General features: G+C 37.6%; 2 protein-coding genes across 5 annotated transcripts in view; one reads left to right on the top strand and one right to left on the bottom strand.

Annotated features, from left to right (window-relative positions):
* The first annotated feature begins 718 nt into the window (after positions 1-718).
* Positions 719-3,390, top strand: LOC123718739. The gene is made up of 5 exons (XM_045675503.1): positions 719-855; positions 1,179-1,289; positions 1,599-1,703; positions 2,127-2,369; positions 3,084-3,390. The coding sequence occupies exons 1-5, from the start codon at positions 738-740 to the stop codon at positions 3,371-3,373; spliced, it is 867 nt and encodes a 288-aa protein (XP_045531459.1). The 5' UTR covers positions 719-737; the 3' UTR covers positions 3,374-3,390.
* Positions 3,391-3,772: 382 nt separating this feature from the next.
* The window catches only part of LOC123718738 (insulin-like growth factor 2 mRNA-binding protein 1), a 29,229-nt gene continuing 17,524 nt past the window's right edge, over positions 3,773-15,477 (bottom strand). For all 4 annotated transcript variants that reach the window (XM_045675500.1, XM_045675499.1, XM_045675502.1 and 1 more), the window contains exons 2-8: positions 12,907-13,077; positions 11,551-11,934; positions 10,827-11,070; positions 9,906-10,058; positions 9,130-9,354; positions 8,735-8,992; positions 3,773-6,864 (exon numbers count right to left, since the gene is read on the bottom strand). In XM_045675500.1, the coding sequence (XP_045531456.1) occupies positions 6,769-6,864; positions 8,735-8,992; positions 9,130-9,354; positions 9,906-10,058; positions 10,827-11,070; positions 11,551-11,934; positions 12,907-13,077 (1,531 nt within the window). In that variant the 3' untranslated portion in view covers positions 3,773-6,768. The remainder of the gene's footprint in view (positions 6,865-8,734; positions 8,993-9,129; positions 9,355-9,905; positions 10,059-10,826; positions 11,071-11,550; positions 11,935-12,906; positions 13,078-15,477) is intronic.

The raw sequence follows: 15,477 nt of genomic DNA, 5'->3' as shown, positions 1-15,477 counted from the left end.
TTAGAATAACTTGTCACAAAGGTTTAAGTGTCCAGCCAGAGAATTGAGGCTGTTTGATTAGTGTAAGTCGAACGAAAAGAGGGACCGCGAGGACTGGTGAAGCCTGTAATGTATTTGTTTTCTATTTGTGTTGGCTAGTCTTGATTGCGGTTCCTTATACTTAGGAAGTCGGTGTGAATCACGGCTAGAAATAATGGAAAGAAATTGGTTCGGAAATACTTCAGTGGGCAGCTGGTTCCACAGTGGTAGTATAGAACGATGGTCGTCGAGGTGACACGTATGGTATTATGTATTCTACCCTTGACATCTGATGATGAATTGAAAGATTTCTATAAGGCACCTTTATTATAACAACAACAAAAATACTATGTGTGTTCAACTATGGATGACAAAGTCGTTTATGTAATTCGACTTCAACCATCACAAACATAAGGAAGTTGCACACGGCACGCTTCACCAAACACATTTAATTTTATAAATATTCATATTTAAAATAGTATATAAAAATGGACCTGAACATCATTAGCCGTGTCTGAGGAGGGTTGCAGTGAAAGAAGCAATCTTTCTTACAAGCCTACATGGGGTAAATTAATTAGTTGTCAAACTTTGCAAAAGTTCGTCTATACTGAAAGTTTTTTATTTTTTATTTTTTGAGCTTAAGGTAAATTTAATATCACAATAAAACGCGAATTTAATCGTATTTATATGTGCAATAAGAATTCTGCAATAAAAGTAATATGAAATGGTATTGTGTGATAGCATTGTGTATTTTCAGCGTGGCCCCTGCAAGATGTACTTCCAGTGAATCGGAGGCTTTGCAGCAGGCTTTTGTGCTTGTTGATCTTCTTAAAGCAGGTACTTGGAAAACTTCACATAAAATAAAACTAAATTCGACGCAAAAGAAAAGCATTTTATTTTAATAACTATCGCTAACTATTATATAGTTATGAATTAGTTTGAGACGGTTCCTGGGTCCAATATCCATTGAAACAAAATGTTGCAGTCAAAAGGTAATTTGTTAATTAGAAACAAGAAAAACACACACTTTAATGTACGCAATTTTAGTAATTTACGTCAAGACTTCTTTAAAATATTAAATAAGAAAATACTTAATTAATAATTCACACAACAGAAATGTTCTGCAAACTCCTTCTAATTTCGAGACTCCTTACTTTCAGAATATGCAAGACTGAACAAACAAAATTCATTTTTGAGAGCTGGAGTGCCTTTAAGTACACCTGAACAGCCGACTTGCCCAACTACACAACGCCCTGCGAATAATGATCATTGTAAGTACATCAAGCATTTGTAGACACATATTATATGCATTTTTTGTCTATGAATATTTTCTACTCTCTCTAAGAGACGTTCATGTCACGGCTTAGTCGTCACACGAGTGGCGCAGAATTCACTGCGTCGATACGGAGAACTATGTAGAGCAAGGAAATGTGTGCTGCACGTCCAATGATGGGTGATGTCCAGATATATGTGGTCAGAAACATTTTGATAGCGCATATTGTAGATGTCGCTACATCTACTATCGCGGTTACTGGTCCACTAGTTACCTCTCTTAAGCAATAGTAAATTTCATCTTACAGCATTTACGTTGGATGGAGGAAGTCTTGCAGTCCCTTTCCGTAGAATTCTCTTAAACAATTTGACTCCGGACTCCGCTAACAATATGCGAAAACAATCACGTCTTAGTAAGGACTCCATTGTTTAAATTATAGCCGTAATTTCTATAAATATCAGGTCTATTGAAGGTTAACTCAAAATGATGTTTGTGTTTCATACATAAAGAAATTACTAACTGAATATCTTGAAAAAATGTATGCTATTTTTTCAAAAGTTTCATAGAATTTGTCAATTTAAAATCAGTTTAAAAACTTTAATTTACAAGCGAGTCACAACGATAAATGACATTTATTTATTTGGTAATCTAATAAGATTTAAAATAAGCTATGATAAAATATTTAAATTGTCAAAAAACCATGCACATTTGACTTCATTGTTAATAATTATGTATTAACAACCGTTTTCTCAGTAGAACCCTATCAAGAAACAACAATAAAATTGGTAGTCAACATATAAATTGTAAAGTGTCCAATGTATGTAATACTTTCCAGAGAGTAGGCGGCTGGAATACGACGACATGTTTGGGCCGCATCCTGGTGAAGAACCCACAGAACGCACATCACAAACTCAACCTACGTCGACGCTACCAACATCAAGCTCAGCATCACCCACACCACCACCAACCAAAGTAGAAATCACGATTCCAACAGTCTCAGAAGTTGCACAACATCTCTCAACGCGTCCTTCTATAGATTTTGAGCAGACCAGAAAAGCAAAAATAGAAGGCAACAAAGGTAAATCATACAAGGTACATATACGTAGGTACGTTACAGCACCTCTACACGCGCAAAACATAGATTAAAATGGTGTGTAAACCAAATATTTGATAAAATTTAATCCTTAGATCCTTAATATACTCATGGTAAAGCTATTACTATGTAGAACAGATATCGATTTCCAATGATTGATTATAATACTTTACGAATTATAGAATTATTAACTATTGAGTGATACTGATAATAACATGATAAACTATACGTTTAAAGTTCCGTAACATAAGCTACACATTCACCGTAGTATTTTGTAATGTTCAACCTATCATTACTTATTTATTTGGTCATCGTTTCTTGAAGTATGGCAATAAGTATAAGTAAAATATATGGAGAAGTTGAGTGGTTTATGTATCCATGTTGAAAGATTGATTGATACACAATATGAATAACTTCGCTCGATAGAAAAAAAAATCTAAACATAGCATTTTTGACACTTTGAATTCATTTTATCACGAAAACTTATATGGAACATGATTTTTAAATTTACACGACATTTTATCGCAAGTCAAGTAATCAATTTCAAAAAAAACTAAGAAAATTATATTAATTTAATGTTTAACATTACCAATTGTTATTACGAGCCGGCGCGCGCAGTCAGTGCTCCAGCTCTCCATTGCGTACACAGATATTAGTGCTGGGATAGGGCCTTAATGATACTTTCATGTATTTTTATAGCCGTCAAATTAAAATTGAGCCACCAAAAGCCTACGAGCAGAGACCCCGTCATTGAACAGGTGGCATCCGAAGTCATGAACGAGATGAAAGACAGGACTACCTCTAAATTTAAGGTTGAAATAGCGCCACTTTTGACTGCTAAGACGGAACGATACACTAGATTTGAGAATGTCAAAGGCACCTACAGGATCCATCAAGCCACCAGCAAAAGATATCCCATTCCCTTACCGGAAAATAATGCGTTTTGCTTTTATCACCCAGATAATCCATTGTGTCGAACATTCATATAAGCTAGTTCCTGGACCAATATTTAGTGTGAAAATTTATGAAAATATAATATAATTTGGTTTTACGAGAATACTCCTACAACACGGTCCGTGTCTACCGCGTTATATGGGAGGGTTTGTGTGCCTAACATTTTGTATGCTGCGACAAACATTAACCTACGTATGTATTAGGAGTGAAAAATATTTATTCCAAAAATCTTATATCGTAGATTTTTTTAAAGTGTTTATATCAAAGTACAAAAGTAGTACATATACTAATCCTATGTATATGTATGTTATAAGGCATATGGCAACTTCAGTTGCGTATTGAAGTAAACAAATCAGAAAATGGTACATCGTATGGTGTGGCTACGTGAGCATAATCCTATCGTAAATTATTGTTAGGTATAAAAAAAAATACAATAAATTTCCATATTTTATTACATTAAGAAACCTTAATTTTGACAATATCCATTACTGTTTGAAAATAGCATTCATATTTCTTATTAATTAAACTTATTGAAATTTCAGAAGTTCCAAAAAATGCACATACATAATAATCTTCATTCATTTAGTAAATTGAGGTAGTTATTAGTTTCTGAACTTATACCAATTACAAAAATGGCTCTAAAAATAACAAAGAAAACTTTAATTGGTACATAACTGTGTGAAAGGTATGCTTGGCTGCTTCGTAAACAACTAATCATAATGTATTGGGCCTTAGCGTGATGAGAAGCAACGATAGCGCGGAGTTGGCCCGCCTTGGCCAACGTTTCACCGTACATAGCATTCTTAAACATCAATAAACGATCCATCAATCAACCATACACGTAAATGGATTCGCACAATATAAACGATATACATTAATGAATAAAACCACATAATCAAAGAATAATATATAGTTCATGTAATTTGAATTATATATTTGGTGGAAATTAATAGGGTTGAAATCCTCAATTACACAAAACAAATATGTAAACGAATCAGTTTTATTTTAAAATTAAATGTAAAATAAATGTCGAATGTTATTTACTTTGAACATTTGTGTATGTTATAAAGATATGTTAAAATCAATACTATCATATTATATGATAAATGTCAAATTAAATGAAATCTGCATGCGATAAATGTCATACGGTCATAGTATAGGGATATGGGGGAGGCGCGACGGGGGTAGGGCGGCAGGTGTAGTTCAGTCTCGGGCCGCCCGCCCACGCGCGCCACAACTTAAACACTACTTCACAACGATACAATAAACTAAATCTATTTCAGCTTGCTAAACACGAACATAATGATAATGAGGCTAACTATTACGATTCCTGCTTTACCTGGAAGGAATAACAACACGCCTATATGTACACTGTCCGTCCCTATCGCTCGTCTCTCGTACGGCAAAATACAAAGGCCGCACTACCGAATATACACACAAGCAACATACTCGGTAGGCGCGGTCGCCGCTATCGACAAAAAATTACCAAATCACTTAAAAATTAATAACACCTCGCCAGAAGCAATCGGTGGTCAACTGTAAAACCGGAAACTGTGCCCTGGCACTCGGCTGGAGGAGTTAACGAGTAACGACGCGTGTTCATATAGTGCCCGCTGGCTATCGGTTAAGTACGCTTCTTTGTACTGGTCGGGGAAAAACGAATACGTGTCGTCCACAAGAAACAACAATGCCGGAGATCGCCGGGAGGGTCGTCGACCAACAGCAGAGTGTTTCCTCGAAGCCAGCGAAATCAACGCCAAGAAGGGAATACGCGCGTGGCATCTGCTCACGAGCACTCCCTCCGCACAACGTATATTCGTTCTTCCGTCTAGGTTGTTGGTCCGATGCCTACGTACCAGGTACGATAGGATAATTTGTACACTCTGAACAATACTGATACATTGATTGATGGATTTACAGAGTCAGTCACACGGCGGAAAGCCACCGGTTTCTCTTCAGCGCTGCCGATCTTTGGCAGCGCTGGCACGTCGGGTATCGATCGAATCTGGGACGTCACTGTCCCACTACAATATTCAAGACATTTCTTTCATAGAACATCTAGTCGGGAGCAGAGGAACGGTAATTGTTGATATTTATGCCAATTGCGAGATTATTTAATAATATGTGGAAGTAAAACAACACGGGGCAAGGTCGCGTAAGCACATGTCCGTGCAGCGCGACCGCCATTAGGTTTAGCGGTGCGGGCAACTCTTCAAAGGGATAGCTGGTTCGGTGTCCGGGAGTTCGCTGCCACCTAACTAACATAGACTAACTTACATACGTTGACAAGATCGAAACTAGACCGTGAAACATAGTTTCACAACTTCCATATATTATTATCACATTCATAAATATAATCATCTAAGCTTCCCAATTTTGATATCATTCACTTAATTCTTAATCTCACAATATATCTCCCTTGGCACAATTATAACACAAATACTACACTCGCATCAAAAGCGACGACGCGTTCTCTACCTAGTCTAGGGGCCGGCAAGCGACGGGCCGACAGCGCGTTTCAAACGCGTTTGCCGGCGTCGGAACCGGCTCGGCCCCGAAAACGCGACGACACAAAAACCGTTATAAAGCTAACAAAATTACAAAGAAAACGATCAACAAATGTCACTTATAAATTAATCGTACACAAGTCCTCAACGTCCAACAATCACCGTGAGGTACAAATCTCTTGGAACGTATTATTTGGTGCGCGAGGGGCGCGTCAGTCCGCGTAGAGACGTTAACAGTATTCATCAATCGCCTGCAATCGTTTCAGGAAAGCCTCAGTAAAGCGAAAGTCAGTACGACCCACACACCGTAACATATTAATCTATATCTCAATAACAAAACATAATACGCGTCTGTATAATTGATTCGTCTACTTAACACTTGTATAAGAACCTAACATGGACCACTATTGCATTTCAACCGTCGGATATATATATAACGGTAAAACAATCTAACAATTATATATATCATGAATATATGAAAAAAATATGTGTATATCTACATATGTGTAAAATACATTTGACAACTCACTTGCGGAACTAACTAATTTCAAGTTTGAACAACGACTCTTTGCTATTTACAAACTCCCATCTTTATAATATCGCTATAACATTTGTATCAATAAACAGACAATCATGTAAATATATAGACAGCTAGTGTAAAGGTGTGTCCGCACCGGCAGCCGGGGCCGGATGCGGACATAGCTTTACGATATTTTAAAGAACAGTAGCGCACAGGTCTCTGTTTACTGGTTGCGAACTAAGCGTATCAGGCCGATAATGTTGTGGGTGGAATACGCTAGCTCTACTGGCACTAAGGGGGAAGGACGCGAAACGCAAAGAGGCAAGTGGATTGGGGGGCGAGTGGGTATTGGGGGTTGAGGGGGGGGGCGGTGTGTCGGTGCGGTGGGGGTTAAGAGTCCGGTCTACTGTTGCTGAGGGGGCGGCGGCTGGGCAGCACGGCGGTGCCGACCCGGCGCGCTCGCTTGAGCCACCATTGCGCGGATACGCCGCTGAGCAGACTGCACAACATAACACTTGGTTACTAACATCGCATCGCAAATCACATATCGCTTAGCAAACACTGACACTAGTCTAGTTCCTAAAAACTTATGCTTTTGATATTACTTTGTGTATTCAATAGCTTAACCCCAATCACAGATCAATGAAATAACATTTACCAGAGTCGTAAGCCATTTAGTTTAAAGCAAACTATTGCCAAAGAATAATCAAACTAATTTGCAATTCTTAAGTACAATTAAAACTATGGTTTCAACCAAAAATATAAATCTATATTATCAATTACCAACAAGTATTTAGCCGAAATGCCACGTTAAACTGATTTGGCAATAAATAATATATGATTTCAGATTTTTGGGAACACTTGGGAATATTAAGAAAGGTGTTTCACATTGCAATGCACAAAGTTAATGAAGATAGCTACTATAAATAAGCCCGTAAATTTAAAAGCATTATGAAAATAAAAAGACTACAAGGGACTAGGCTAGTTTGCAACTAATACGACTTCTAGACGCTAAGCGAGACGTTAGTGCTTAAAACAACACTTAATTGCGATCTAAAGAAAAGACCGCATTAAAAAATTCACTACATAGTTAAATATAAATAAATTGTATGATATAAAATATAATACACAATCTTTTCTTCACTTCACAAAAACGCAAGCCTTAAACTACGTAATATTATACTAACTACAAATACTATAATTGTTTGTATGTAATATGAGTGTAGTGTGTAAATTTGAAACTCGCATACATCCCACTCACGTAGTACCAAGTCCGTGTCAATCGCTAGTGACATGTAAAACATTCGCCGAGTCAATAAATTATGGAACAGACGAGACTCACCTATATTCATGTGAAGTGAGGAGAAACCGATGTTCAGCCAGGGTCGGGTGGTCGCTACAAAACGTACAAAATTATTATGACACAGAGTCGCCGTTACGAAAATATTTCGCAGTGCCAGCAAAACCCGTCAATACTTATCTTAATCCTCTCCTCTTGCTTTGGACTTGGTACTACCATACACATCAATCATCATACCTTTAACACGGGGACGATTTTTTATTTACACGTGTGACTAGTGTATAAATCCTAATAAATAAATCTGTTTTAGTGTGTAGTGTTTGTGTTTAATATAGAATGTTTCATCAATATACCAACATAATAGTACTACAAAATAACAAAACATTTTGGTTGCTATTTTCATATTGCTTTATTTTATGTATAGCATACATAGAACAGTTGCCGCTCTAAAAGTGCAGGTATTTATATCTTTAAAACCCATTAACTTAACTTTCTATGTCACTAACATGAGTGTCGTTACTTGAATAAAAACATATTATTATTATAACTCACAGGTTTATATTGCAACGTTATTACTGCAACATGTATTTTAGTATAATAATAGTTTATGTGAAGGCCACTGATAGAACGTCATAACAAAGCAAAATAATAAAATTACATTTATTAATTTTTACGCAACCAAGAACATGGCAGCCAAATGTTTGCAATTTGTAGTACTTATTTCGAAAGCACCACAGTAAATGTAAGCAAAATACAATACTACGAACATAATATCGGCCATGTCCACTCTGAATAAAAATACAGTCAAAACCGTTTACGACGACATCGTTTAGAACAACATACCGGCTATATTGACCAACATCAAAGGTCCCGGCTGAATTCTATTGTATTAGGTACTTAACAACGTCATCAAGATTTTACGACCAAATAGTCCCTTCGATGTCGTTATAACTGATTTACTGACTTTAGTTTCTTTGTTTTTCATTTGCATAGCCCATACTACAAACGCCTTTAGACAACGAATTCTACCCGATCGATAACACATTCGCATAGCATATATATGACATACCTGCACACTGTAGAACGGTCCGACGATGTGGACAGTTGTCTCATGGTCCTGAGCGATCGCAGCCGCCGGCTGAGCTTGTTCAGGAAGCTTAATCACCGACCCAGTGACACGTTGCAGTTCGCGGACATTTTGACCACCCTTTCCTATAATACGTCCAACTTGGGACGAAGCCACGACTATTTCGACGGTGAGCCGCACATCGTCAGAGCCAGACATGAAGCCCTCCTCGCGCATCTTCTCAAAAATCAGGTACTGTGCCTGAAATTTTAATAAACAGAGTTAGAATAGCTTTTAAGTACTTGACGGTATTGAGTATATTACATCTTTGTGAACATTTTTCTCTGGCTATCAGTCAGTATTCTAAGATAACATAAAAAAAAGTATTTATGAGTTACCTTCCACTGCGCTTCAGGGCTGCCAACGATGGTCACCTTCCTCTCTTGCTGAGCAACAGCCGCAGCGGCGGCTCCTGCTCCAGCGTTTCCTTCGCCCTTGTCTTGCTCTAGCGGAGCAATTTTGACCGAAGCGTTGCTGAAGCGAATAATGTTGCGGATGTGCGAGCCCTTGGTGCCGATTATCGCTCCCACGGCGTTATTCGGTATGTACAGGTAGGTAGTCTCCTGTTAAAATTAAGTATGTTTAATAATTGTGAAGATATTTATTCTGAACATTTCGGTAATTTGGTAAGATTTCAAATTTTAAGCTGTTAGAGATACATAACCAAATAATCCCAAATCATTTTTTGAGCAAATATTAAGTCAACTTGTTATTAAAGTGTCCAATGAATATTTATCAAGTTATAAATAGCAGCGCTGCACGTAAAAACGATAACACTACCGAATCAAAACCGCATTTTATCAACATGCATCACGAACGGCTAATCATTTCGTAGTAGTGTTATTATATGCGCCGGACCAACGATGAATCATGCTACTTCAATTCCGAGTATAACAACGGTGGAAAATTTAACGACTGGGCCGAACTAATTTTATTTGTCAACTTTCATGACAACTAACTGCTTTAACAACTTAGTTCAAAATAAACAGCGTAATGTAGTCAGTCCTCAAATTACCCCTACCAAATGGTTTTAAAACATGGCCACCAACTGCTACCAGCCGGTCATTTATATTAAATTAAGTAGTAAAAATGTCTAGAGGGTTTCGGGGTTTACCTGCGAATCACCAGCGCCCTGCTGCGCGCCGCCCTGGCCGCTAAGGGGCGCGTAAATGGGCGGTGGGAAGGGTGGCGGAGCGCTGCAGTAGCGAGTCGACATCATGGCCATCGGGTGCAGTCCCGGGAACATAATGCTTTGCGGAGCTAGCACCTGAAAATATAAGAATAAGTCATATGGCACATGTAAAGTATTGGATTTCTGTATAAGAAATTTCAGTTTTCCATTGTCAAAACTGAATCTTAAGTCTTGTATCGTTACTATTTGTATCTCGATTATTATGCTACTTGTATTAATTCTAAAGTAGCGCAACACAGTAACAAACTAAGACTGCACACAAAAAGTATTTATGTTTTTAGTTGGCTCTGATAATTCACTTACTATTCATTACATTATAGTCCTAATATAGTATGTAGCAAGACAAATTAATTAATTAATAACTAAAGTGTGTTAAATTGACTACATAAAGAAATTAATTGGATTGCAGTTGTGATTCGATGCACGCGCAGCCTAGCCACTAGGCCTTTTCACTAGAAAACGATATTCTAAAATAGTAGTGTATTAAATACTCAACAAACTCGTGAAATCCTTAACGAAAGCAAGTCCATTTCAGAGAAATCTGTCTACAAATACATGTGTTATGTTGCGCTTACGCAGAAATTTATTCTTACAACATAAACATTACCTATTCCTTATTACATATATGAAATTGGTAATTTGTCTTATTTCAAACTATGAGTTAACTGTTATGAGGATTTATAAGTGTGGAAGAAATATCATTAAGCTATTTGAATACCCATCTCCTGCATTGTTTTAGGGTTTAATATTTATTTATACCATTTATGAATATTGTAAAACATTTTTTATTATATATTGTAAAACAATATATACATATTGTATTGTACTTGTACAGAAACGCACCTGTAAATCATTTTCGTAACTCTGCCGCAGCTTGGCAGATATTTGTGATTCGGCCTTCGCCATGTTTTCGATGGAACCCTTGACAGTTATGATGCGTTCTAGGTTAAAGCTGTTGATGTCATTAATAGAAGAGACAGTAATTTTTGTGTCAGTCTCTTGCATGATGCGTTTTATTGTGTTTCCACCTTTACCAATGATTCGGCCGATCAGATTGTTGTGTGCGAGGATCTTCAAGCAAATCTCCCTGAAAATAACAATTTTAAATCAGTTTTATATATGGGCAATTTTCATTAGAAATATCATTTCCAGTTTTCTTTCATAACGTCTTAACGTCAAATACGGAGCTGGCATAATCAAGCTAAATAACAAATATTTTTAAACAGAAATGATTATGGAAATTGCTCCTTGATTGATGGCTTCGGGAAGTAAAGAACGCCGCAAGAAAATTCTCTAAAGGAAAACTCAATAACGGATGTAAGTGATTAAATCCCGAGTAGTATAAAATATTTATGTAAAGAAACGCAAAAAAAAAGGTAAAGGTTCTTACAAATCGGGTTTAATAAGCAGGGTGTTCAAAAAACTTAAAACCTACCTAATTCTAAATACATATTACAAATGGGACATTAACGGCACAATCGATTTAGTGGTTTAAGCGAGAATTAAATTCCAAAAAAGCGTAGATATAAAGATTTAGTAGTTTTTCAAATTAATTAACTAAACATACCCCTTGTTAGTGTTATTGGCCTCCTGTTGCATCACTTCAAGGATACGCTTGCAAGCGTTGGTGCAATTCTCCGGATTACCGTAGATCGTGATCGCCTTCTCCGACGAGCCGACATTGTCCTTGCGATGCACGTCCACTCTTGCGCGGCTTTGCTGAGTGATAAGGCGAATGGTGCTGCCCTGGCGGCCTATTATCGCTCCGACCATGTCGCTCTGGACAAGTAGTCGCAGCGGAAAGTCCGTAGGCCTTGACCCGGCGCCTGGGGCACCGCCACCGCGGCCACCACCGGGCCGTCCACGCCGGCCGCCCCGTGCTCCACCATCCGCCGGTTCCACCTTCATACGGCTGCCTTCCAGCTCGAACCCGTTCAGCAAGTTTATCGCCCTGTCAAATCCCCACCATTAGACATGTATAAAACAACACCAGTGGCAACGTAATTAAAAACCAATAGCAAAAGCGCCAACCTCTCCCAGCACAAGTACAACACCTAGACAGTTACAGGTTAGTAATGGTGCGTAGCATTGCAGACACGATTTGGTCATAGATGCCAATGTTGATTCTACCAAATCGCCATTCAAGATAGGTATACTTAGGTTACCAAACTAGTTGTGGTCTAGGTTAAGTTTACAATAATTTGAATATAAGCCGTCAGTTTAAGCTCCCATTAGTTACCAACCAAGGATGCACGATTCTCGGTTTATTATTAATTATTTAGATAAATATATAATAGAAAAAAGCCTTAGTTCTCTGCAAGTAAGGCTTTTAAGAATGGTAAATGCACTGGTCGTAGACCATCATAAAATCGTTGGGGTTCTATAACCGTGCATTAAATATATCATCTCCCCATAGTGTAAGTATTAGATGGTGTGAGATTTTTAGTAAAAAAAAAACTGAATTATTGGTTGTTGATCTCTCTTGCAAGCTAAAATAAAAAACCATGCTATATTTGCAGCAGCATGCTATATTATAGCAGTTGAAATACGACAGACAAAACAGTGCAATCAACATAACGTTTAACTTCCCCATTTTAACAACAATTTAGTTAAAAACGAAACAAATACAAAAGAAAAGTGTAAATAGAAAGAAGTGAGCCAGAATTACCAAGGAATAATGTTTTCTTTGTTATTTAAATTATTTTCAGGGAAGGCGGAGTTTTCTTAATATCCGACAACAAACATAGCATAGACCAAGGCTTTACTATCTTCTATATCACCTTTACTATTCGCCTTAAGCATTATGGATGTACGTTGTCTGATTGTAAGAATTAAAACCACACCCTAAGCATGCAAAAAACACCACAAAACACTTTCGAAAAGAAGCACACATCATGCAGTGGTTCAAAAGCCATTTACTCACTGCTGGGCCTGCTCAGGCGTTTCGAACGTGATGTACACCGCTTGGGTGTTGGCATCGCGCGCGTTCGCCTTATCGCAATGCTGCACGTTGCCGTACTGAAGTAATAGGGGCTCGATGTTGTCGAAGCGAACGTGCAGTGGCAGCCCGCTGATCAGCACTTTAGAGGATCGGCTGCGACAAGCGACACGGCCCATTGGTAACAGTAAACAAAATAAAATGAAGTTCCTCAGTGTAGGATGGACAGCCTCTAATCAATCCAGGCTAGGCGCTATTGTACTCCGAACCAATTTTATTCTAGTTAAACAACAGACGCAAAAGCGCAATACTTGTGGCATATCGCTTTGTACTTCGGTCGCGGCGTTGCGCGGGGAAGGGGCGAGCGGCCGGTCGTGAGCGATATGCGACCCTAATCACAAAATGGCGGTGCCGGACATGACGTCATCGCTCCGCCGCCTTCCCGCACCCCTCGCGCCATTCACAAGTCGTACGTAGTGGCCGCTTGCATTTACGCTCCCGCCAGGTAGTGATGACCCCCACTTAGTTCGTTTACCTACATTCGCTCACTATGTCTACGATAAGTTACAAAGAGATAAGCCGTATGCGGTTAAGTTTATCAAGATGATACGTCGCTTAATTCAATTATCGCTCGCCGGACGCCGCACCCAGTATCTTCAATATGCGACACGCAACTATACATTTTGACAACAAGAATGATCGGCAAGCCGGCCGGCAACAAAATATTATCGCTAAATTTCATAGAAGATAGCTGCTTTATTACGTATTCTAATAGTATATTAACTTATGTATATATCCAATGTATTGAATATGATAAATTACATTTATTAAATAGGGTGCTATATATAGATAACTATACTCAAATGTATATAGCAAAATAATACAATAACTGGTATCATATACTCTTTGTATGCGTAGCAATATGCGAATGAGGGCCTCGCAAAGGGCGGTACACTACACCCAACTATTCAATGCACTTTACCCAGTTGTTCCATGCTTTGAGTACCTACGTTTTTACCTAGGATAATTCTCACAGAGTTATTTTTATTTGCTTATTCATTAATAACGAATATGTAATAAATAATACATACACCATTGTTTATGTATGTTTTAATATTAATTAAATCTGTATTATTCATTGCGGGCGAATGAGAATAATAACCTAAAAACAAGAAGAAAGAACTACAAAAATCAAGAATTTTACTTTTCTTTGGTTTCATCGATTTGAGCGATTAGGATTTTATTATTGTTTTAAACGTGTTATTTGAAACCAGAACAACAAAATTAATCAGAGCGTGCCAATTTAAATATCTCGAGAAAATTTACAGATTAAGATATTTTATCTTAACACTTCCGGGATTTTTTAAAACTTAAATTCCAGCAGGCATGTTATAGGCAAATACCAGAATGCTTATGTTAGATACAGATTTAATTGTTAACAACATTTTCATAACTTATTTTTACCATTTGCATGTTTTTTAACATGCCCAAGGTATTGTTAATTGATTGATTGTCAAAAACGGCTATTCGGTCCGTGGTTTGCGATTGTGTCGCGTTTTCGAGAACGCAAACTCAAGTTTTTAGTAAAGTTTAATTTCCCAAGTCATTAAGGCCGTGTCTCAGTAAACAAATAAAACCAAATATGGCGGTTGGCTGTCGGCCGCGAGTCGCGACCAGTTTTCAAACTTTTTGGCTTTCGTTTGGAAAGTTACAATTACCGAGCCCCATCCGACCGGTTCCCAACTCGAAAAATAGCGCAAAAATCAACTTGTGGCTGTTAAATTTTCGCAATGAACGATTTTAACTACATATAGGTAGGTATCAGTGTTTTAGCGTGTAACGTTCACTATATATAGATCCGGTTACAGATAATAGGTACTATAATTATAATAAAAGTGTAATTTTACGATGATTTGATTAATGTATTTTATATAGGTAACTATTGAATTGTTAAAAGGATTAACCACTAATACTCGTCCTGAGCCACTAAGATTCCGAAATTTACCGATACTGATTAGATCTGAGCGTGAATACGAATCACTTTCACATTATATTTACTATAGTAGTAAAAAAACCGGTCAACGTTTTTATAACAATCGTGTAGTAATAGTAAACTTCAGGAAGATCGGGACTGTACCGGCAAATGTTAGCCAATTACATAACAAAACTGACATTACCAAAAATAATATTAATATCTAAATTAACGAAGGCTCATTAAGTTTTCTAGGAATTTGGGTCTAAATTGCACGTTATTAGCTATTCATGCAACTTAATAATAAAAAAATACCATTATACCGTCGTTCGCCTCAAACAGCCTTTAGCTTGTCATAATCATAACGTTTTAATATAACTCTAGCTGAACATACTTACAGTGGCCCAACAAGCTCGTATTGCGGTTTACGTTAGATGACTTATTGGAATGAAATACTCCACGTCTAGTTTTAAAAAAAACAGGATAAATAATATCGTTTTTGGTGGAGTTTTGAGATTTCTAGATGGAAATAGTTGTTAGTCATGTAACTTGTATATTAGAGCTTATGTGTGCTGTTCAACAAA

The sequence above is a fragment of the Pieris brassicae genome, chromosome Z (assembly GCF_905147105.1).
Source record: "Pieris brassicae chromosome Z, ilPieBrab1.1, whole genome shotgun sequence".
In the NCBI taxonomy this organism is placed as follows: domain Eukaryota; kingdom Metazoa; phylum Arthropoda; class Insecta; order Lepidoptera; family Pieridae; genus Pieris; species Pieris brassicae.
The sequence above is the reverse complement of the archived record's forward strand: the minus strand, read 5'-3'. Positions and strand labels throughout refer to the sequence as shown.